This window comes from Sus scrofa, chromosome 6 (genome assembly GCF_000003025.6).
Source record: "Sus scrofa isolate TJ Tabasco breed Duroc chromosome 6, Sscrofa11.1, whole genome shotgun sequence".
NCBI lineage: Eukaryota > Metazoa > Chordata > Mammalia > Artiodactyla > Suidae > Sus > Sus scrofa.
This window is the reverse complement of record NC_010448.4, coordinates 10,083,340-10,107,288: the sequence shown is the minus strand read 5'-3', so window position 1 is coordinate 10,107,288 and position 23,949 is coordinate 10,083,340. Positions and strand designations below refer to the sequence as shown.

General features: G+C 44.5%; 1 protein-coding gene across 1 annotated transcript in view; it reads left to right on the top strand.

The window, feature by feature from the left end:
* Window positions 1-23,949, top strand: part of VAT1L (vesicle amine transport 1 like) — a 163,046-nt gene that overhangs the window by 13,255 nt on the left and 125,842 nt on the right. The window contains exons 2-3 of the mRNA XM_003126850.6: window positions 13,429-13,558; window positions 17,920-18,135. Coding sequence (XP_003126898.3) covers window positions 13,429-13,558; window positions 17,920-18,135 — 346 coding nt within the window. The remainder of the gene's footprint in view (window positions 1-13,428; window positions 13,559-17,919; window positions 18,136-23,949) is intronic.

Here is a 23,949-nt window from a genome sequence, read left to right as displayed (position 1 = left end):
TGTGACATCTCAAACGTTCAGTAACCACGCATGGCTAGCGGCTGCCATCACTGCAGAAGGTTCTATGGGGCACTGTTGCTCTAGCCTTGACTCTGTTTTCCTGTTGTGAAATACTGGGGGGGAGGTTGTCAGCAGCAATGACTTAGGAGATAAACTGTCATGATATAGCAAAAATGGACTGTTTCTCTATGGGAACCCATTCTCTTTGGGGCGCCAATGAGCAGTCAAGCAGTAAGCACGTTGCACTGGCTTGTAAGCCTTCTCCCCTCCGTGGAGAGGCAGGATGAGGTTGAAGATGCTGGGAGAACGAGAGCAAAGGGCACAGCCCTTCCTAAGTGACACTCTGCTGTGGAAGCCTCCATAACTCCTGAAGATGAGTTGGTAACTGCCCTCCCTGAGCTAGTTGCAGCTTTGTCCCACTGCCCGTTGGGGAGTTGTCCTACGGTGCAGTCATGGGTTTCGTTCATCTCTGAGCGCCTGGGAAGCAGGGACGTCATTGTCGCTACTGTAACACTGGTCCTGAGCCAAGCCCCGAATCATGGGAGGTCTGTTGAATTTAAATTAAATTAGACTGACAGGGAACCATACTCAACATCCTGTAATAACCTATAATGGGAAAGAATCTAAAAAAGACTATTACTGAAACTAAAACAACATTGCAAAGCAACTGTCTTTCAATAAAAATTTTAAAAAGCAAAAAAGGAAATATGACTTTGTATTAAAATATACATGTAATTTAGGTTTTAATAAATTATGGATGGATTGCAAGAAAAAAACTAAATTAGATTGAATATACTGTATAACCAGTCACCACCAGGCACCTGTTTGAAGTCAGTATCTAACCTGGACCATAGAGATGTTTACCTTTTCAGGAACCTGCTTGGGAATGAATACCTGCTGTATCCGCAGGAGATGCTGCGGGTAAAGAAATTTCTCCAGGTCCAGACATCCAAGGGGGAGGCTTGGCATTAACGAGAACTTGTTTTGGAGCCATTCATGCCATGCTTTTCTGTTTCTGTTGAAAACGGCTCTTGATATTTGGACATTCAGTGTATCTTCTTGGTCGTTTTGTTCTGTGCTTGAAACCTCTGTGTTTGGCATACTAATTTGGACGTATGATCAGAATGTATTTCCTCTCTCTGAAGAATAACAGACTTGTACAGCTGTAGCTCAGGCTGGTATTGCCTGTCATATGTTCTAGATAAAGGCATCTGGCCTGGGCAACAACAGCTTTATGTCTTTAACAGGTAAAGTGGGAGATTACAGAAAACATCAGCTGTGTTAGAGAACTTCATGTTTCATATCTAAAGATAATGGTGAGGAGTTCCTGTCGTGGCGCAGTGGTTAACGAATCTGACTAGGAACCATGAGATTTCGGGGTCAATCCCTGGCCTTGCTCAGTGGGTTGGGATCCCGGTGTTTGCCGGTGAGCTGTGGTGTAGGCTGGTGGCTATGGCTCCAATTAGACCCCTAGCCTGGGAACCTCCATATGCCGCGAAAACGGCCCTAGAAAAGGAAAAAAGACAAAAAAAAATAAAAATAAAAATAATGGTGAGACGAGGCAGGTGGGATCATGGGGAGACAGACATGGGGGGGACTGGTATCAGTAGCCATGGCCGGGAGAAGGGATTTGGAGCATCTATAACACTTTTTTTAAAAAAATTCTTTGTATTTTATTTTCTCTGGAGATAGAGGGAAATGGTGTACTTATAATAAAAAAGTTTTCTCTTTTTTGTGTTTGTTTATTAGTGGAAGAGTCAGATTTTAAACCAGGAAGTTCATTTTAGAATTTGGGCTCTTGGAGTTGCGACTGTGGCACAGTGAGTTAAGAATCCAACTGCGGTGCCTGGGGTTGCTGCAGAGGCGTGGGTGAGACCCCTAGCCCAACGCAGTGGGTTGAAGGATCCCTCATTGCCACAGCTGTGGCATAGTTAGCAACTGCAGCTCAGATGCACCCCTGGTCTGGGAACTTCCATATGCCATGGGTTCAGCCATGAACATTTTTTTTTAAATAAAATAAAAAGAATTTGGGTTCTTAACACTATCCCATGCTCTGTTTTAGCATCACACATGACAGTCTGTTTAGAAAATATGGTTGAGTTGGAGTTCCCGTCGTGGCTCAGTGGTTAACGAATCCGACTAGGAACCATGGGATTGGGGGTTTGATCCCTGGCCTTGCTCAGTGGGTTGGGGATCCGGCGTTGCCATGAGCTCTGGTGTAGTTTGAAGGCGAGGCTCGGATCCCGCATTGCTGTGGCTCTGGCTGTAGGCTGGTGGCTACAGCTCCGATTGGACCCCTACCCTGGGAACCTCCATATGCTGTGGGATCGGCCCTAGGAAAGGCAAAAAGACCAAAAAAAAAAAAAAAAAAAAAAAAAAGAAAGGAAAAGAAAGAAAAAGAAAAGAAAAAGAAAATATGGTGGAGTCGAAAAGTTTTGTTTAAAATTTCTATCCTGTCTCTTATGCTTATGTACCATTTCAAATTATTTATTTAGTCAATTTGAGTGTCAGTTTTTAGTTATTTGTTCTTGGTTAACGGACTTGAAGAGGAGTCTATTTACTAGTTGATGAAGATCTTAGCAGAAGCAAAATTATTTGTTCAGAGGTTACTCCTTCTTTTCTATAATTTTTTGTTTTATTGCATTTCTTTTCTTTTCTTTTCCTTATTCCCCTCCCCCCGCTTTTTTTTTTTTTTTTTTTTTTGGTTTTTTACGGCCACACCAGCCTATGGAAGATCTCAAGCGAGGCCAGAGGTCTAACCCATATCCTCATGGATACTAGGCTGGTTCTTAACCCACTGAGCCCTGCATTTCTTTTTTAAATTGAAGTGTAGCAGATCTACCATATTGTATAAGTTTCAGGTATATAACAGAGTGATTCAGGTTTTGGTTTTTTTTTGTTTTGTCTTGTTTTGTTTTGCTTTTTAGGGCCACACCCATGGCATATGGAAGTTCCCAGGCTAGGAGTCGAAACAGAGCTGCCGCTGCCTGCCTACACCACAGCCATGGCAATGTGGGATCTGAGCTGCATCTGCGACCTACACCACAGCTCACAGCAACACTGGATCCTTAACCCACTGAGCAAGGCCAGGGATCGAACCCAAGTCCTCATGGATACTAGTCGGATTCATTACTGCTGAGCCACAATGGGAAGTCCCACAATTTTTAAAACTTATACTCCATTTAGAGTTATTACAGACTATTGGCTATACTCCCTGTGCTATACAATGTGCCCTTATAGCTTATTTATTTATGTGTAGTAGTTTGTACCTCTTAATTCTCCTCCCCCTTCCAGCCCCTCCCCTGACATATGTGGAGAACAAACTCTGATGGACCTAAGATGGTTTTGGTCTCTTGAGGTCCTCCAGGGCCGTTATGGCTATTCTCAAATGAGAGATGCCGTCTGAGATTTGCACAAAAGTTATCCTTATTTTTTAAAAATTATTTTAAAGAAAATCTTATTATGGCTGCATCCATGGCATATGGAAGTTCCTGGGCCAGGGATTGAACCCAAGCCATAGCTGCAAGCTACGCCCAGATCCTTTAGCCAACCTACTGCACCAGGCGGCGGATCAAAGCAGCTGCCGTCAGATTCTTAACCCACTGTGCTACAGTGGGAACTCTTAAGTTATCCTTGCTTTTAGGTGAAGAGTGTTTTTTCTTCCAGAGAAGTTTTGTATCAGTCTGTTTTCATAGTCCTGAGATCACAAAATGGGCGCTTAAACAAAGCCAAAAAGAAGAAAGGAAGGAAAGAGGGAGGGAAGAAGGAAGGGAAAAAAAAGAACTGGGAGCAAGATTTTCGGAGGTCAGTGCCTGTTGCCCTAGACATTGTCAATTTATGGGCTGCAATGGAGAAACAAAAACAAACACTTCAGTTCTGGGGAAATAAGGGAACCACTCAAACACGTGTTTCTCAGGCCCGACTTAGGTTTGGAATTCACTGCTTTGACGAACACGGCCGCAGCCAGAGGAGAGAAGAATCAGGATGGACGCGCCTTCCAGGGTTGCTTCTACTCAGAGAAAAGCCTCATGTTAGGAGCCTTTGGCAGCAGCTGCCATGAATACTGGGTCCCTGATGCTCACCAAGCAGAGAGAGGGAGGTCCAGGTTCCCACGTGGAATTTAACTGTGTTCCCCCCAGCATCTTGTGGCATCGGCCTTCCAGCAGATACATAGAAAGCCCGAGCTACTATTTTTCATGGATTTTCCCAAGGAGTTTACCAACCCTGCATGGATAGTTCTCATAGCTGAAAACTGGCTATAAAACCTTGTAAAGGGCTCCCTTTTTCCCCCTTCCCTCCAGCATTATTGAGATACGATTGACACATAATATTATGTGAGTTTAAAGTGTACAAGTGTTGATTTGATACATTTATGAATTGCAAAATGATTACCAAGGTCCTATTAGCTGCCGCCTCCATCCTGTCACATAGTTAGCGCTTCTTTTTTTATAGTGAGAACATTTAAGATCAACTCCTGCATGTGTTGTGATGGTTCACCTGCCTTTACCATTCTCTTTTTTCCTTTATTTCTGTTTCATCTTGACGCTTTGATCTCTGCAAATCTCCCCTTTCTGTTTCCTCTCATCCTTTAGGTCCCAATTTAAACAGCTCATTCTCTTCTCTGCCTTCCCAGCACTGGCGATAAGAACTTCTAGCCTTTACTCCTCTGGGGCTGCTGTGCAAAGGACACCTCCATAAACATTCACCTTCAGTGACCACTGCTCTGTGCCCGGAAGGGAATAGAACGCCATAAAGGAAGATCGCAATACCCCTTTTGTAGTGGATACTGGGGTACCCCACCCAGAACCCCCTTTGGGCCATTTCCTAGGCGCTCATTTCCCCAGCTTCCCCGACTGGGGGACTCATGGCTGCCTCCCTTCTGAGGAATTGCCCTCATTGAAAGGAAGCATCCTTGCCCAAGACAGAACCACTTCTCTGGGGTCAGCTCTCCTCTAATGACCAGCTAATGCAAGGGCTAAAAGGCCCATTCTCCTTGCCTTGCTTCATTGGGACCTGAGGAACCATCCTAGCTCCAGAACTTTCCATGGATAAATGAAGCCCTTCTTCCTACTACATCAGTGTTTCAATCTCTCCGTCTACCCAGTCCAGCTTCCCTCACTCCCTTCCAGGTGTTGTTCCCTGAAGTACCCCCATCAGCCCTCCTTTACCCAAATCTCAGGCTCAGAGTCTGCTTCCCAGTTGCCTGACCTGTGACACCTTCCTTATGTGATGATGATGGTGGTGGTGACAGTGATAGCAGCTCACATTTCCTGAGCTTTTATGGTATCTGAGGCACCGTGTTTAACATGCATTGTCACATACAATCCACACCAACACCCAAAAGGGTGAGGGTGTCACTAATCCATTTTTGAGATGAGAAAACCAAGGTTCAAGGAGATGAGGCAACTCACTTGAGGAGGAGCCAGAAAGTGAAAGCTAAGGATTTAGATTTAGCTTTGCTTACGACAACAGAGGACCCTGGAGCAATTCTTTGGGAAACTTTTCTGGGGGTCAGTGTTTTGATTCCATGGTTATCTTGTCTGTTAACACATCCATGTGAGTTCTCGACTGCGTGAGTTCTCTGCCCAGACTTCTGTAAAACTGCCCTTTCCTAAATTGGGATATCTACTACTAAGTATCTGCTCGATAAACAGGAAGTCCTCAGGGTGACAGATGGGTCAAGAGTAGTAGGAAAATAGGGTCTCTCAAAAGGAAAGCCTCTGGAGACAATGCCCTCTGCCCCTTGGCTTTGTAAACCTTGATATGGCCCTGTTTCGTTCTCTGTAAACTGTGGGGTAATAGTCATTTACCTAAGCGCAACGTCATGGTCTAGTCATGGAACCTCAATTAGCGCTAAGAGGTTGTTGTAAAAATTACGGGGGAAGGATCAAGATGGCGGAGGCGTGGGACGTTGAGCTCACCTTCTCCCACAAACACATCAAAAAAATTAAACATCACACTTTGAACACTTAACACCACGCCTGAAACATAGTATATACCCCAGAAGTGTTATGTATTACAATTACTAGCCACCAGCCATTTCTATTCTTCCCATCCCCCACCATCCAAGAACTGAGAATGGGGGTAACCGGAGATCTGCTGGCTTCTTGGGGGCCCCTCCTACCATCATAAAGCCCCATATGAGGACACATCACAGAAAGGGCCCACCTCACCCAGGATAGTCCAGTCTTCTTCAAGGGATCAGCTGATTTGAAGCTATTAGAGCAATTTTTCTCAATATTGATGTCATATGAGAATATGGGAGAAACGAACCCTCAGAGCTGGGGTCAAAATGTATGCATTTAGGATCCATCTCTCTATCTATGAAACACCATCGTGATCCTTACATGCATCCAGAAAATGATTGTACTTGAGGCTCGGTCAGGCAGTACCCACGTGGTCATCAATCACTGCTATAGGGGGAAGGGGCATTGACGGCCATCAGCCACAAAGAGTAAGGCTCACGGTCTTATTGAGTACTTATTATACATGAATTCAAACTATCTCAGAGATGTGTCAGGGAATCAGAAGAGCTCATGGTTGAAGAAACTGAAAACATGTCAGCTGGCCCTCTGTCTTGAATTCCCTCCAGGACATCTTTTGCGATCTTCGCAAACAACCTTAGCAACCAGGAAGGTGACAGCGTATCCAATATTTTTATCAGTGATTTGGACATGAAAGTCAATGGCATGATAACCACATTTTCAGAGGATACAGATCCAGGAGGAGGAAGAGCCAAGTTTTGGGATGAAAGAATCAGGATCCAAGGAAGAGCCAAAGTTGGAAGGATGCACCTAATCTAATAAGATCACATTTAACAAGAGAAAATGTAATTCTTTGGACTAGAATCAAAAAATTCAACTGCCCTAGAGGACAATGAGAGAGCTTTTCATTTTCTTATCTACTTAATCGTCATCTATTAAGTTTTTACCTTGTCTCATTCCAAAAACAACTTGAAAGAGCTTAAAAAGAAATGATGCAGCATTTCTAAGTGTACTTCCCAGATGAGCAGCAGCAGCAGCACCTGGAAACTTGTTATAAATGCACCTTCTTGGACTTCCCCCTAGACCTGCTGAGTCAGGAATGCAAAGATGGGGTCCAGCAAACTGATTTTTAACAAGTACCCCTGGAGCTTCTGATGAACAATCAAATTGGAGATGCACTCTAACAGGGTTTAAGATTTTTCAAAATGAAAACTCCAGAACATTCAAAAAGTTCAGATGGAATGTGAGGATAACATAGAGAATGAATACCATAAGGCCCTGCAGTTTGGGGGAAAGGGTGCTACCAGTTTGGCCAAGAGCTTCCTAATAGCCAATGCAAAGAAAGAAACAAAATCAGTTGCTATACTGTGCTGGGCCTGTAAGATCCATACAACCAAGGTTTGTGCTGAGATTTGAGGAAAAAGTCCCTATCTTCATAAAGAAGTGAATGTATATCATAACAAATGATATGCTCAACAATAGCTTATCAGTAAGGAAAACTGTGGGTTTCTGAAGTTATGTCTTTTGGCCATGTCTCTCTTAATTGAGCCAGTGATGGGTCAAGGTTTGGGATTTCTCTGAAGTGTGCCATCAAAACACAGTGAGGCTCTGCTGAGCTGCATCAGTAGAGCAGTCAGAGTCTGGAAGAGGAAGCTTTCCATATTATTCTGCATGTGACTGTCTGATGGATTCCTGGGGTCAGTGCTGAGGATACTGATGACCTGAGGGAGGAGCAAGATGGCAAGAGATCTGAAATCCTTCCCCATGAGCAACCCTGGCCCTCCTTTCACCTGGAGACCAAAATGGACTTTGTCCCTGACTACTTGTCCCTTCTTTGCTAAATCATTCTTTGGGTCAGTTTTACCTCCAATCAGAAAAACAACAAACTGGGATTTCCTGTTGTGGCTCAGTGGTAAGGAACCTGATTAGTATCCATGAGGATGCAGGTTCAATCTCTGGCCTCACTCAGTGGGTTAAGGATCTGGCATTGCCATGAGCTGTGGTGTAGGTTGCAGATGCAACTTGGATCTGGCTGGCTGTGGTGTAGGCTGGAAGCTGTAGCTCCAATTTGACCCCTAGCCTGGAAACTTCCACATCCTATGGGTGTGACCCTAAAAAGAAAATTAATAAACTATAGATGGGCTAATTCTTCTGTCATCCACGTGTCCTTGCAGAAATAATTTACGCCTTCTTTTATATCATTATCATATCTAAGGGAAATTAACCAATCCCCAATCAGAGTTTTGAGGGCACAGCAGCCTACCATAGTTCATAGATAACAGGATGACAGTCTAGCAGTCAGACACTCAAGCTCTGAAGTCATATGACAAGGGCTCATACCCCCGTTCTGGGACCTACAATAGGACCTTAGACAAAGTACTTTATCTTCCCTAGGCTGAACCTTACTCTTGCACAAAATGGAGATGAAAGTGGTCCGTACCATAATGCCTAACCTGTAGCCTCATCATCAACATTTGTTGAATCTAGAGGAACCTAAATGAAGATAGCCAGACATCTCTTATGAGACTTCACAGGGTTGACATCCCTCGCTTAATAGATAATATGAAGTCTAGAGGCCAAGGCTACCTTGCCTTCCTTCAGCTCCTAGGTAGAATCTGAGCATCTCAAGTCAGTGTCCTTCAGCAAGACCACCAAACATCTCTTCCTCTCTACCTGAACTTTGATTTTGATAGTATTTTAAGCAGAGCCCACACAATAAAGGACCATCGAACAAACAGAGTATGAGAGCTGGGGTGAGGGCCTGGGGGCGGGGAATGGTCTTTGAAGAGGCAGCCAAGGTCCCATCGCTCCCTGAAGACAGTGCAGGAACTGGAACCCATGACCTATGTCTGTTTCCTTCCCCATGTTCCTTTAGTCTTCTTGCCCCTGCATCTTGAAATCACATTTGAGTAACAGTGGCTTTACTTGCAGTTCAGATTTCATGGTGTCATGGGATATACAATAGTCAAGGAGCTTGAAGACAATGATGTAGGTCTCAGCTCCGCCATGTACTAATTGTGTTGTTTTTGACAGGTCTGTTTTCTTACTTGGAATTCAGTCCACATCAATTTAATGGGAATCATAATATCTGTGCATCTTGCCTTTCTGGGATGGTTACAAGGTTCAACGAAATGTGTATGTAAGCACATTATACACTGCACTCTGCTATGCCAAGCAAAGAGTTATTTTTGAAAGAGCTGGTCTCCAAATTTCCCTGTTTCTTTTATCACCTCCCCCATCCTGTGTTTTTCGTGGTCCCTTCACATACCTTGGGCTTTAGGATGCTAATTCTCAGTAATAACCCTGTAAGCCTAAGCTTTGATGAAGAATTTAGCATGGGAGGGAACAAAACAGCCTTATTTTTATAATTATACCAGATTTTTAGAAACCTAGGATTACTCAAAAGACCATTGCCTCCAGCATTTTGCAGCACTATTATTTTTTTCAATGCTCTCAAATGTTCAAGATCCATATAAAAAGTAGGTAGGAGAAATATCTGACAATTATCCCTCTGTGGGCCTGAGTCATCAGGCACAGTCATTGCTACCTCAAAAAATTTCCAGGTGGAAATCAAATTATTTTAGTCAATACTTGAAACTGTAATTATGATGATGTATAACTTGATATGCCCCTCTTTTATCTTGATGTGGTGGGAAAAAAAGCATTTGACAGACCAAGGTGAAGTTCATGGCTTCACCATTCACTGTCTGTGTTCGCTTGGGCAAAGAACTTACGATCTTTAAACAATGTTAATGTTTTTGTTTGAAAAAACAAAGTGAGGTTGGTAATGTCTGTCCAATGGGTGATTTAGTGTTACTGATTATGGTATTTTTTTTTTTTCATCTGTATTTTGGTCTCATGAGACAGAGACCACACCTGTAACCCAGACAAAGAGCTCTGTTATAAAGATGTGTGTGAAGTGACAAAGGAACTCTTGGGTATTAGAGGGTGGGAGCAACATGAGGTCAGACCTCACCATGGATAGAGACTGGACCTCTCATCCTTGGAAATTCCACCATGAGGTTTGTCTCACCCTGGCAGCTGGGTTGGCTCTGTGACCTGGCTCCGTTCTCTATCTGTTGATATCCTTTCTGACATCAGGTTGCTCTCTTGCCTGATTCACAGGGTGTAGGTTTTGAGGGGACATCCGATTCTTAGACCAGCTCTCTTATTTAATACTGAGTCCCTGCTTAGAAGAGAAAGGGCCATGACTCCACTACTGGTGCCATCAGCTGTCTAAGACATAAGAAGTTGTAAACATGACCCCTTGATCAAGTGCAGTGGGTGAAGTTCCCATAAAGAAGGTCTAGAATGTTGCTGGTGACGGCTTAGGTTGTGAATTTTGCTTGGATTCAAATTCTGACATTGACAGTTTCTAACGACGTGACATTACACGAGTAACTTAAATTTGTTGAGTCTCAGTTTCCTCATCTGAAAAATGGGTAGCATAGTTCGTATCTCATAGGAGTATCATTGAGTCTTAACCATAGGAAGGTGTTTAGCACAGTGTCTGCCACAAATGGAACCCTGATTACATGCCGTGTTCAGATCCAGATAAGGTATGAGGACAGGTGCCATGAAACAGGTCTATTACAGCGCGTGAAAGTTCTCCATGAAAAAACGATCACCTCCTCTTTGTGTTGAGATTAACAGCAGTGACCCCATCCCCCATCCCCCGGGATACACGTCCTTCCCATTTCCATCCTGAAGGTGGACAGCATTCGCCACGATCCGGATGGAATCACTGCTTGCCTCACTGAGGAAATGGGATGCCACAGGCTTTTTTTTTTTTTTTTTTTTTTCCCGATGGTGCCCATGGCATGCAGAAGTTCCAGGGATCGAGCCCACACCACAGCTGTTACCAGAGCCACAGAACTGACACCACCAGATCCTTAACCCACTGAGCCACCATGGAGCTCCCTGCAGGCTTTTATAAAGTCAGTCTTAGCCCCCCATTTACAGTCCTCGGGCCCACTTCATGCTGGATAGACACTGGAAGCGGCCCTGTGAAGCAGAGTAATGAGCATCTAGAAGGAAGCCTTCTCCAGGGGGCTGGCATGGTGACAGAACGGTCAAGTCATTTCTTTTTTTTTTTTTTTTTTTTTTTTTTTTTGTCTTTTTGTCTTTTCTAGGGCCGTTCCCACAGCATATGGAGATTCCCAGGCTAGGGGTCGAATCGGAGCTGCAGCCACCGGCCTACGCCAGAGCCACAGCAACGCGGGATCCGAGCCGCGTCTGCAACCTACACCACAGCTCACGGCAATGCCGGATCGTTAACCCACTGAGCAAGGGCAGGGACTGAACCCGCAACCTCATGGTTCCTAGTCGGATTCGCCAACCACTGTGCCATGACAGGAACTCCCAAGGTCAAGTCATTTCTTCTGTCACTCCACCACCAGGTCTTGGGAAAGCATAAGTTTCCACACAGAGGACATAACGTGGTGAGCTAAAATATGCGTGAAATGAGATGGAGTATTTGACTTGGGATGGAGAAATTCCTTTTACTGTTATACAGTGATGCTTTATTTATTTGGTTGTGCTGGAAAATGGGCTATTTCACAGAAGCGAAGCTTACAGCTAAGTGAAGTTTTCCCATCTCAGCTCTGATATGATTTTTAGTTCTTGTTTAATGGTAATCTTCCTAAAAGGTCTCTCGCATTTCAGGCTTCTTAACGGAAGACACAGATAGTATTATTGAATGCTGCTGTGTACCTGGTCCCCATGCTTAAGTGCCTAAACTCTCAGGAATTTTCCCAGCAACCATGTGAGATGGGAACTACCATTGCATCCATTTCAGAGATAAGGAGACTGAGGCTGAGAGAGGTTGCATATCTGGTCCAAGGTTAAGTGGGGAGAAGTCGTGCCTTTGGGATTTGGGCCCAGATCCCCCCAAGATCTTAAGAAACTGGCCACTTTATTGGGAAACATTTTGGTTAGTAAAGGATCTAAGAAATATGAAGCATCAAAGTGGGACCTTTGGAAGGCTACATACATATACATCTCAGAAATGTGTCCATTCTTCTGAGGATTCCTTGGCTGCACCTACTTTTGAATATTCATGAATATTCCCTCATTAGTGGATGTCTCTTGAGTGGCCACTGTGTTGCTGGGGGCCTGACGCTTGCCACACATTCTGGAAGCAAAGCAAGGTGGGCGCTGCGTCTGCCTCCAGCAAGGGGCACATGCTAGAGATACTTCAACGGGGCAGTCTGAATCTTGCCTCATTTGTGGCCTTGAGAAGGGGGTGACTCTCAAATCCACCTTTCAGCAAGTCATCCTCATTGGCCTTGTTGATTCCTTATGGCTGAGACTGATGAGGAGAGACCAGAGGAGATAGGTAAAGTTAGATGCTTCCTTGGTTCCAAAGAGACCAAGGGAGAAATGGGCAAGCTGTTCTTAAGAAAAAGTTCAAGTCCCTTGCCTGGACAAATGCTGTGGCTGGATGCTGACGGGCCTTGGGCCAGACCTAGGAGTTTGGTTTCTATAACCCGAGTCTTTCTTAGATGGCAGCTTGTAAACACAGGAAGTACCTGGGAACCACATCTGGAGGGAATAAAAATATACGTTCGGAGGATATGTTTTCTTACCTGATTAGTACAGGAGTGTTAAATGCAGATTCCAATGGTAGCTCTTTAAAAAAACCAACAGTTCAGAGCATCATTAGAATCAAGCGTATGGTTTTCCAAGACAATGACTTTGATCTATTTTAATGATAATTTTCTTAACTTCAAAAGTAATATTGTTTATAGAAAAGACCTGATGACTTCTCTCCCTAAGGTTTCTGAAACAAACCCTCCAGTCTCCCTGCTGGTCCATCCCTTTGCCTTCTCTTCTTCAAGTCACCCTCCTGCGGCTGGACCAATGCAGTCTCTTGATGGCTCCTACTCCCCATTATGGGTACCACTGATGGCATGTTACTGGTGTCAGTTGGTGCGATGACTGAGGAGTGACAGTTGTTTTGCGAGTTTTTAAGTCAGGTCTTTTTTTCTCTCTCTTTTTCCATAGATTGGCCAACGGCCACCATGTCTGGCTGCTTTTCCGTCTATCTTCTTGTCATCTCTTCCTAGTTTATTTTTTAATCCTCGATTCAGAGCTAGAATGGCTAATGGCCAGGCTACTTGTAATGCCTACTTGTAAGGGAGGACTAAGGAGGCTCTGAGAGGGGCCAGAGGGGCTGTCTTTTGAATGAGAGTGTAAACTCTGCAACTGCTATTGAACAGCTGGGGAAGAAGCATTACTTGTCCAGAGAGATCGTTGTTGTGCTTTATTGGCGACCTCTAGCAAAGTGACATAACCCATTAGGTACCTTTGGCCAGAGATTTCTAAAAGAGAGAGAGGAGGGTGGGGAAGGGAGCGGGGTGGGAAGGAAAGCAAAGTCTGGACCGCAGCTCCCTTTGGGATCTCATGGTGAATTTCTCTCTCTCTTCACGTTTGCTGTTCACAGTGGTTTAAACTTCCTCGACTTGATGGTGCGACAAGGGAATATTGACAACCCTCCCAAGACTCCCCTGGTGCCAGGATTTGAGTGCTCTGGGATTGTCGAAGCTCTGGGGGACAGCGTTAAAGGATTTGAGGTAATGCGTTGACTTCTGATGGAAAAGTGTGACATTTATCTGGAATTGGCTGAGATAATAGGAGGCTATGCAAACATGTCTGAAATAATCTGTGATGGGTATTATTGTTGTTTTGTTATTTGGTTTTATTATCAGTGCTTATAAATGATAGGACTTTCCAAATGGCTCATGTTTGGCTCAGGTGCCATCTTGGTTGCCCTGGCAACAGTCTGGTGAAATGGCCAGGGGAAACCTTATCATCCTCTTTATCCATCTTAGACAGTTACTAATAAGGTTAAAAATAGCACAGCTATTCATTTGGCCTTGGGTTAACTAAGTGTGTGTCCCTCTTGGCTCTACCCACAGCTCCCACTTTCCCATCACCTCAGGCTCAAAAATCAATTGCAAAATGCAAAAGGTGGGGAGAAATAGCCTCTGTATTTTAAAGTTTGGTTCCTTTAAATATCTACTTAACTGATGCATTTCAGTTTCCATCTATAAATCGTTATTTCCGACACTGGGAAAGTGGTTTTGGGAGAAGAGGGTTTTCAAGGCAAAGGTCAGAGCTAATTGACAGTGAGACAGAACAGGCTGTGGGTTGGTGGCTTGGGGAGTAGGGCAACGGATAAGAAGGATTCTTCTATTATTCTAACTCATTTTTGGTCATGTTCAGAATTCCTCATAATAAAAATGTAATCACTGAGAAGATGACCCCCTCCTACCATTATTATGCTAATCAAATAGGATCGGGTCTATAAAAACTGCAAAACTGTGGGCAAATCAATGGAACAAAACTGCAGTAGTTTGGAACGAGAAAAACCAGCGGAAATCAGGCACAAGAGCTCTCGCTCAACTTAAGTGCTTCCCCGGGGAGACATGAAGGGAGCTCACATTTGAGAATCCACCCCAATCAGAAACATGAGCCAGTTACTTTTGCAGGTAAAGATTGCTAAATTATCCCTTTAGGCAGAAAATTCAGAAGTTAGAAATCAAGTGGAGAGTTCAGTAGTTTCCCCATGAGGTCAGAAAGGTAAGCTGTAGTTGAACTTGAATTCTAATCACCAGAGCATTTTCACCCTTCCTACCAAATCCCACGATCTTTACTTGCTCCCCACTTGCAAATGATGCAATAGTAAATCCAGGAAGAAAAATCCTTTACAGGGCAATGCCAAAATGCCCTTGGAATTGATTTTGAGCCTGCTGCTCAGGCTCTGTGCACTTGAGCCTCAATAGACTTTGAAAATATCAATATACTCCGAATTTATAATGATGGATGCCTGGAAATCTCATCCCACTCATCTATCTTTTTGTCGGTGGTTTCCAGATGATACAGCAAAAAAAGAAAAAAAAAATCGAGATAGAAAGAAATGTGCCTTTTCTTTTCTTTCCTCCGACTGTCCATTTTCTGTCCCCAAGTCAGCAGTATAACCAGAGGCAGCACAATCTCCCCCTTAAAGTGCTGCATGTAGGAAATATGATCTGTTCTTTCCTTCTCCACATGATAACAAAGGAAAATGTGGTAAAGAACGCATTGTTTTAGACTATAACAGTAGGCAGGAATGGCATTGGCCTTGGTTTAGACAGAGGAGTCACTGTGCCTGATTAGATATATTTTCCCTTATATTTCGTCTTTTTTCTGCTAGTTAGCTCTAGCTTGCTTATTGTCAAACCGATCCATCACCCCCTACCCCCATGCAATACTTTCAGCTGCACAAACAAATAAATGAGGCCCCTGACAGGCTTCCAGTTAGCATGTGATTTGGGAGAAAACCAATACTAATATGCCCTCTATAGTTTTGACTTAAGATTTTCAATCATGTTGGAGATGGAATTCCACACAGCAGCACACTGAATAGTTCTCTTGGTTTGACCGATTGCAAGGGAGGCTTGAAAAGTTGTTGCCAGAGGCACAGCAGTAAAGGCATAATTTGCACTCAGCTGCCCAGGACTAATTTCTTTTTCTTATCAGAATCAAATAGGGAGGTGAACTGGATATTTAAAAAAAACAAACAAAAAAAAACGTTTTCCCACCTATGGACTCTGAGACTGCGGCTGTTCTGATGGCCAATCCCCTTTTTGCCATTTTGATGGTGAAACAAGAGCTGTCAGCCCTGCTGCGATGGCATGCCCATCACCGTCAAGGTGGTCTGCCAGGGCTCTGACCATCATTGTCGAAGGGTCTAGAAGGGCACAACCATCACTGCCAAGGGGGTTGAAATATTCTTTTCACACACTCTGTTGGCACTAGAGGCCATCAGCTCTTCTGTAGTGTAATGTATCTTTGGGTTTGCATGATTCTGTGCAAAAGAGGATGCCAGTCTTAGGCCTTAGTGATGCTCTGGTCCAGACTGTGGCAGGTGAGATGATTCCTGACATCCTCATTTGGTTGTCAGCCACTCCAGAAATCGAGACACTCACTGCCAATGAGACAGCCTCTTCCGTCCATCAGTTTCTTCATCAGACAGCTAGTCCCCTGCTTCATATATTCACTTCTGATCATTAAATTGTAAATTCCATGAGACTAAGAACCAGTCCCTCCTTTTTAAGAGTCAGCAGTGGTTGCTCTTTCTTCATTTTACATGTTTCATGCCAAGTGGATTATGTACATATTATAATGTTTAATCTCGGAAGGACCTGTTCCTAATATTATATCCATTTAAGAGCTGAGGAAAATATTCCCAGACTTGGTAGGTTCCCCTGTCCTACAGCCTTGTACAATTTTGTGTCTTCTTTGTTGCACTTTTCTTAGGTGTAAAGAACTAGCTATTTGTATCTGGAGTCAGTTTACCTAGGTACACATCCCTGCCCAGCTACTCTCTTGCCAGGCGACTTTAGGCATGTGCTTTAGCCTCTCTTTGCCTCAGTTTAAATGTCTGTAAAACCTATGATCTGTTAATATGGGGCTCATACAGAACTCATCTCATAGGATGCTTTTGTTGTTTGTTGAGCAGGGGTAAAAGAGAAATGGTAAACTAGAAAGAAAATAAAACAGTAGAATCATATATATATATATATATATATATATATATATATATACTAAAAACACATATATGAAAGCCATTAATTTATTGAGAAATCACTATGACCACAGTAATTGGAATATTGCATTTAAAAGTCATAGTACAGGAGTTCTCTTGGGGTGCAGTGGGTTAAGGCTCCAGCATTGTCACTGCAGTGGCTTGGGTCACTGCAGTGACAAGGGTTCGACCCCTGGCCTGGGAATTTGCATATGCCACAGGCGTGGCCACAAAAAACCCAAAAAGTCATAGTATAAGCAACTAACACCAAATACTAGAATTGAACCTGTGCTTGGCAGCTCATGTAAGCCATTCGTATTAATTTACTTTGCATTTCCCTTTAATAATGACATGCTGTGAAAAAACTTAGCATATGATTATAACCACTTTAAAGGGAAGACTGCTTGCTTTTTTGCATCATGTCTGGCTATGTAAACCACTGATAAAAGGAACAGAGTGTTCTGGAGTTACTGCTGCGGCGCAGTGAGATTGGCAGTGTCTCTGTAGCACCAGGAGGCAGGTTTGATTCCTATCCACAGTGAGTTAAAGATCCAGCATTGCAGCAGCTGCAGCATAGGCTGCACCTGTGGCTTGGATCTAATCTCTGTCTCGGGAACTCCGTGTGATGCTGGGTGGCACCAAAAAAAAAAAAAAAAAAAAAAAAAGAAAAAAGAAAAGAAAATTAAAAAAAAAAAGAACGCAGTATTCAGCCATGCCTCATCTAATGAGGTAAAAGATGTGACAACCTTGGGACAATGTCTGCCACATGATACGTGCACATTATAGGTGGTGGTTGTTCCGCACAGCCAGTGGCATTCTCCCATTCCTCTAAGCTGCATCTCATGCACTTAGATTTACATGGCTCCTCTGAGGTACACGTTTCACATCCCATGTACTGGGTAAGCCAGTGCTAATCTTTGATGGAAATACCACAAAGAGCTAGCCTGGCAGGGAACCTATCTGGGGTGGGAGAAAACAAACGAGAATAGATTTTACTCCTAGTCCTGCGCCTTTGACTTTCCCAGCTCCAAAACAGGGAGATTAGATGAGAGGGCAAGTCAGTAATATGACCCTCCGAAATTAACATTCCATATGAGGGATGTTGTATATTTATGCTCCAGAAGAGGAATAGAGACCTGGCTTCCATGGCCCCTGGGAAGCTTGCAAAGATGGGTTTCAGAGCATCCGCAAGTGCCTTGAAAGGCAGATGAGGTGAGAGTGTGCATATTTGATTTGGGGCTTCTTTCCCCGCCCCCCCGCCTTGGGAAGGACTCTGTGGTTTTCATCGGAGTCTAACAAGTGTTTGAGAAATCTCTCAAAAAAGATCAGGAAACCTCCGCTAACCCTGTGCTTCTCTCTCCCCAGATTGGGGACCGTGTCATGGCATTTGTCAATTACAACGCTTGGGCAGAGGTGGTCTGCACTCCGGTGGACTTTGTCTACAAGATCCCAGAGGACATGAGCTTCTCTGAGGCTGCTGCCTTCCCCATGAACTTTGTCACCGCCTACATGATGCTCTTTGAAGTTGCCAACCTCCGAGAAGGGATGTCCGTGCTTGTACACTCGGCTGGCGGCGGCGTGGTAAGTTGGCTGCTTGTGAGTCCTCTCCCCTGAAGTCAGAATGGTGCAAAAGGCAGTGACACCCAGTTGCCAATGAATTTCTTGTGTGAGCTGTGTCCAAGAGTAGGGGTCATCTCTGCAATTCTGGTGAGGCTCACGTGGATGGTGGAGTCCACATAGGATTGCGCTGGGGGCAGGGTGAGCCCAGGGGTGGTTTCTCTGGAGTTTGGAAAGGTCTCCAAGGTGGCACATTAGGACCCGGTGTGTCTCAGAGACAGTTCCTGTAGAGAGGCGCTCTCAGGCGCAGTATCACGATGAACTGTGACGTCTGTCATTGTGAGATGCCTCATAAGTCATGTCCCGCTATAATATCTGAAACACCTTAATGGCGGATGATTCCATTTTTTTAATATGTTGCCACGAATTTGTGAGAGTTCCCGTAGTAATGACATCCTCCTTCGTGTATGTTCTGACGTATCTTTTTGCATGGGAGAGGGGTAGATGGAGACGGTCCTAGCACAATGGGAGGTCCTCTTTAATCTAAGTAGACCCACGAAAGTGGTTGCATATGTGAATGTCTTCTGCACGGTGAGCTTTTGACAAAGGGAGAAATGATGGGCATTAAAATCGCTGCTCTCGAGGTGAGGGAGGGCAGAGATTTCTGCTGTGGTTTGGATGAGTCTCAGGACCAGTCAGTACGTATGGCACACCTGCCCCATGGCAAGCACTGTGTTCCCATCGTGGTCAACTGGCATTGGAGTCGAACCCTAATCTTTGAGAATGAGAGGCGTGACGCATTGGCTTAACAATTACATATTGAACACATACTACGTCTTGGACTCTATCGGGTTAGAGATTAAAAGGAGAAGGTCCAGGTACACCATCTAGTAGGGGTGTGAGAGGTTCTTGGTATTAGAGATTCTGTGGTTCAGTGAACTCAAGAGATGAACTCTTGGGTTGGGTGTATCTTGAAGACGTTTTTACCAGAGGTTCTATGGATATTGATTTTTTTTTTTTAATCATTCTTGGCTTTCTACAACTATCAGAACCCTACATAGTGGAAAGCACATTTCTAGTTTTCCTTTTCAAGAAGACAAACCCATGTACAAAAAAGCGAAGGCAAAGATGTGAAACTTTAGGAAGGCCTTCAGAGGAGACTCGTCAATCACCTTAGCAAGTTTGCCAATATCTTTTGACCGTGAGTAAAGATGTAAGAAAAGCTAAATATCCCTCAGGAAAGAAATGGATTTCGGTGCCAGTGAATCTATTAACAGCAAGCAAGCCGTTTAGAATGCTGGCATTTATGAGCTTGGTGGGCTCAGCGTACAAAGCTTAAGAGACCTGTTTTCATATGATCAACGCAAGTGCCAGCCTTGACAATGGGGCTGGATTCGGTCCTGCTGAAACACCGGCACTGATGATGTTTCATTTTGTGTTTTGATTTTCTTTCACTTGGGTTTGTTCTGGGGACTAAGGAAAATGTCTCAGGGACATGGGTGTCACAAAAGAGGGAAAAAAAAAAAAGTCTTGGGAAATAACACAGTTTTATACTGTGCCTTATTCTGGGCTTACAGACACTGCAGTGAGAACTGAAGTGTGAGACAAAGGAACCGGGAAAGGGGCAGTGAGGAAGGTAAAGAAGTCGGTGTGTATTATGTGGGCTCTAACATCCCCAGGCTTTTTGCACAACTCACTCTTGCTTCCTAATAATGAACTGTGTGCAAAGAGAGAAAAATGATCAGTTCCGTGAGCTAGTGTTCATTTGATGGAAATAAACCAGTTACTAGGGAAACCACACCTAGCCCTGGGTTTTAAGACCAGGGGTCATTCCTCTGTGGTCTGCCATAAGCAATGTATGCCGACACACTATGAACATCCATCAACATACCGGTTGTAATAAATGCAACTACTTCCGTGGTGCTTTTCCACACGGATTGCTCATAATGGGGTCCAATCGCACCAAAGTAAGGCAAAATGAAGTGGAAGCAGATACTCTGGGGCCAAAAGGAGGTGGCCTAGCTTAATATGTGGGCAGTTTAAAACTGGGGCCGGACTCCCCAGCTCTTAGGTGAGTGCGTCTCCATGCAAGACTGGATAGGTGGTGTGTAGCACTGAGGTCAAGGTTACCATGAGAGGAAAGTCTTTTGGCCACAAGCATGTATGTACATGCATGTGAACACTCAACCCAGCTGGGGTGGAGAGGACATTGTCTTACAAAAACCAAGAGGTCCTAAGGAGAGCCCAGATCAGTCACCACCTCATGGGAGAAAGATCAGCGAGGTGTCTTGGGCAGAACTAGATTCTGCCCAAGAAGAGAGCCAGCCACTGCTCTCATGGTGGGGAAGCACCCTCAGGAGCACTTTTTTATGCATCATCTGTGGGAGCCTGGAGAGGCACGGAGGCGCTTCCCATCCCTGTTGGATAAATCTGGCCGGGTTGCTGTGGTAGCCAGAACGATCCCCACCCCAACCCCACCACACAGATATCCATGTTCTAATCCCTTACGTGGCAAAAGTAATTGGGCAGATGTGATTAAGGAAAGAAGCTTGAGATGGAGAGACTACCCTGGATTATCCCAGTGGGCCCTGAGAGATGGAAGAGGGAGAGAGAAGAGTCAGAAAGAGATTTAAAGATGGTACCCTGCTGACTTTAATGATGGTGGAGAGACCATGAACCAAGGGATGCAGGCAGCCTGTAGACACTGAAAGGGGTTCTCCCCTGGAGCTTCCAGAAGGAATACAGCCTTGCAAAAACCTTGATGTGAGCCCAGTGAAACCCATTTTGGACTTCTGGTTTCCAGAACGATAATATAAGAAATCTGTATATCATGTGATACAAATTACATTGTTATTTACCATAGCCCAGTATAAAACTCTCATAGAATAAATTAGTTGTGTTTGTTTTTAGCCACTGACTCGGTGGTAACTTGTTGCAGTAGCAACAGGAAACGAATAGAGCCCCTTTCTCTGGGCTGCTTCACTTCTCACTGCAGGGAGCCCACTGCACCCTGAAGAAAATCCAAGTAGCAGAACTAGGATTCATACCGTAATCTGGCCGATTCTGAAACCTGTTCTCTTTCCACTCGACAACTCAGAATGTCGAAAAAACCGAAATCATTTCTCCATTTATTCATTCATTTGTTCAACTTCTACCCAAGGCCAGCTGTAGACATTTCAAGGTACCAAAAGACTGTGGCCTGGGGACATGGTTCCTCATTTGATGCTGATCAGATGACAAAGAAGCTTCAGCCTAGTTTGAATAAAGTTTCCTTCATATAAAGATTGCAGTTCTAATGGTGCCAAGACTTCTGTCTGACTTTTATCCAAGGCTGTGATGGGGAAATTTGCAGACAGGAAGTGCGAAAGGCCAGCCTCAACTGTAATTTTGAAGGACACTTCAATAAAGTATCGGCAACTAATTCGCTCCAGAACAAGTCACTTTGTGAATGGAATTGCCCAAGTGTCTGCACAGCCGTGCCACACCTTTGAGGACGCTGATTTCCTCTGACAGTGGCACAGCCAGATGGTCTGAGAAGATGACGCCCATAATCAAGAATCTTTAGAACCTGGTGGACAATGGGCTTCTAATCTCTTAAAGGAAAAGAAACCAAACAGACTTCAAGAGCAGGTTTTTCTGCTAATCCCATTAACACTCTACTATGACTCTGAGCATCTTAACTTGGGAGGTGCTCCATTTCTGGAGAATGATATTAGTGTTACCATGTGGTTATTTGCTTCTATGTCTGGCATTTGATGCTTTCTCAGAACCCTTGTGCCTTTTTCATCCTCTTATCTGAACAGAGAACAGCAGTCTGAGATGGACCACCGATCTTGGAAAGGAAAGCAGAACTTAACTTTCAGACAGAGTTAAATGGCTACTGCTCAATTATTAAATTCAATTCATTATGGATGGGGCATTTCCCAGCGTCATTCAAATTACTCCAAAGGAGAAACCACAGAAGAGAGAGCCAGCATCTATAAGGGAGAGCACGAGGCTCCCTCACCCTGTGTATGGGCCCCTGTGCTTGGGGTTCTCCCTGAACGGCGGATTAACCGTACGTCATTGTAACATGACACCTGAAAGGATAGGGTCAGTAGGAATCCTCAGTGTGGTAGAGGATTAGGACATACTGGGTAGTCACTCCATTTCAGCAGAAAAGACACAGCCATCTGCAAGTCACTATAGGAGCCTGTTTTGGTGGAAACAAAACCACTGTTGATCATGAAAAGCACCAACATCTACCCAGCTTCTCAAGCCATCAACTCTAGATCGTGGGTAACTCCTCTTCAACATGCTGCAAGTTTGAAATCCTGTGATGCATTCGCGCCACATCCTAAATGGAGCAAACATTTGTGAACTGAAAAGCTGTAGCAAGCCATTTTTCCATGTTCTCGAAAAGTTATTTGCTGAGCTAAGGAGGGCCCGGTTATTGAGTTAATCTCAGAAAGGAAAAAAAGAAAAATCATTCCTAGGGATCTTGTAAATTTCAGTCTAGTGAGCAACATTCTAAATAGTCTTCCCGGATTTTTCCATCTGCATCTGGTGTGCTTTATTAGTTAAATGAAGCCCATGAGACACCCACAGGTGTCCATCCCTCTACCATCACCCCATGGTCCAGCTATGCTCAGTCTGTACCCTTCAGCATCCAACCTAGCAGGTGCATGTGTGAGATCTTCGAACGGAAGGAAACGAAGACAGACATTAAGTGGTGTTGCACGCTGGCTGTGTACCAGACTCTGAAAATGTTAATCATTCCACACGCATAACAACCCTCCCTGTGGGAGAGTCCACGGCAATGAAGGGTTCAGATCACAAGCTCTGGAGCCAGACTCCCTGGGCTTAATCCTAGCTCCACCTTCCACCTCCTCTAAGACTCAACTTCCTCATCTGTAAAGTGGGGTGACATTCGGGACAGCCTCAGGTGCCACTCATGACCTTGGAGCAGTGCTGGCACATGATAACCACCCAGAGAAACTGAGCTGTTATAACTTCCCAGATTCAGAGTTTCAGTCTTGTTTCCAAGGCTGCAATGTGCATTAGGAGGAAGGAGCAAGTATAAACTCAAAATCTGGGGCAGGAACTCCCGATCCAGTGCCCTTGAGTCCACCCTATGGAAGTGGCCTTGGAAATATCTGTGCCTCTCCTCCTGTCTTCTGCCTGCCCCACCCTGTGTCCTGGATAAGGGGTCTTCACTGTGGCAAGACCTCCCAGTCCCCAGGGGCTTGCAATGCTAGGAAGGGGAACCTCTGAAAATTTAAAGAGAACAAAGTGCCTTATTCCTTCATGAATAACCCAAACAATGAGGATGAACTGCATCTCAGCATCAGCGGGAAGGACTGGCCTGGGGACTCACTGGAAGGGGTAAGACCCTCATTCTTTAATGCTGACCCCGAGAAACAGGCCCTCAACCTCCTAAATGTCAAAAGACGAGGCAGAGACCTGTCCTGGACAAGGTCTCCCCCTCCCTGCTTCCTGATGCTGGCAGCCAGTGCCTGGGGTCCTCACAAGTCAGCAATATGCCTCAGCTTCCGAAAAAATCTATCTAAAGCCATTTCTGCCAAGCTAGGTCTATGTCTGCAAAAGCCCCACTTGATCTTCATTCTAGTCGCTTTTAACTCCTTTACAGTAAATCATGACTGAGCCAAATAAACTATCTTTATTATAAATATTATAAAGGTGCAGTTGAGACACAGAGAGGTTAAGTTACTTGCTTCGGGTCACACAGCCAAGGAGAGGACAAGCGGCCATGTGAACTTGGGTCTCTTTGAATACAGAGCCCATGTATTTAAGGCCTGGGAGGCCCTGCTCATAAAAACCCTGATTCTACTTAGAATG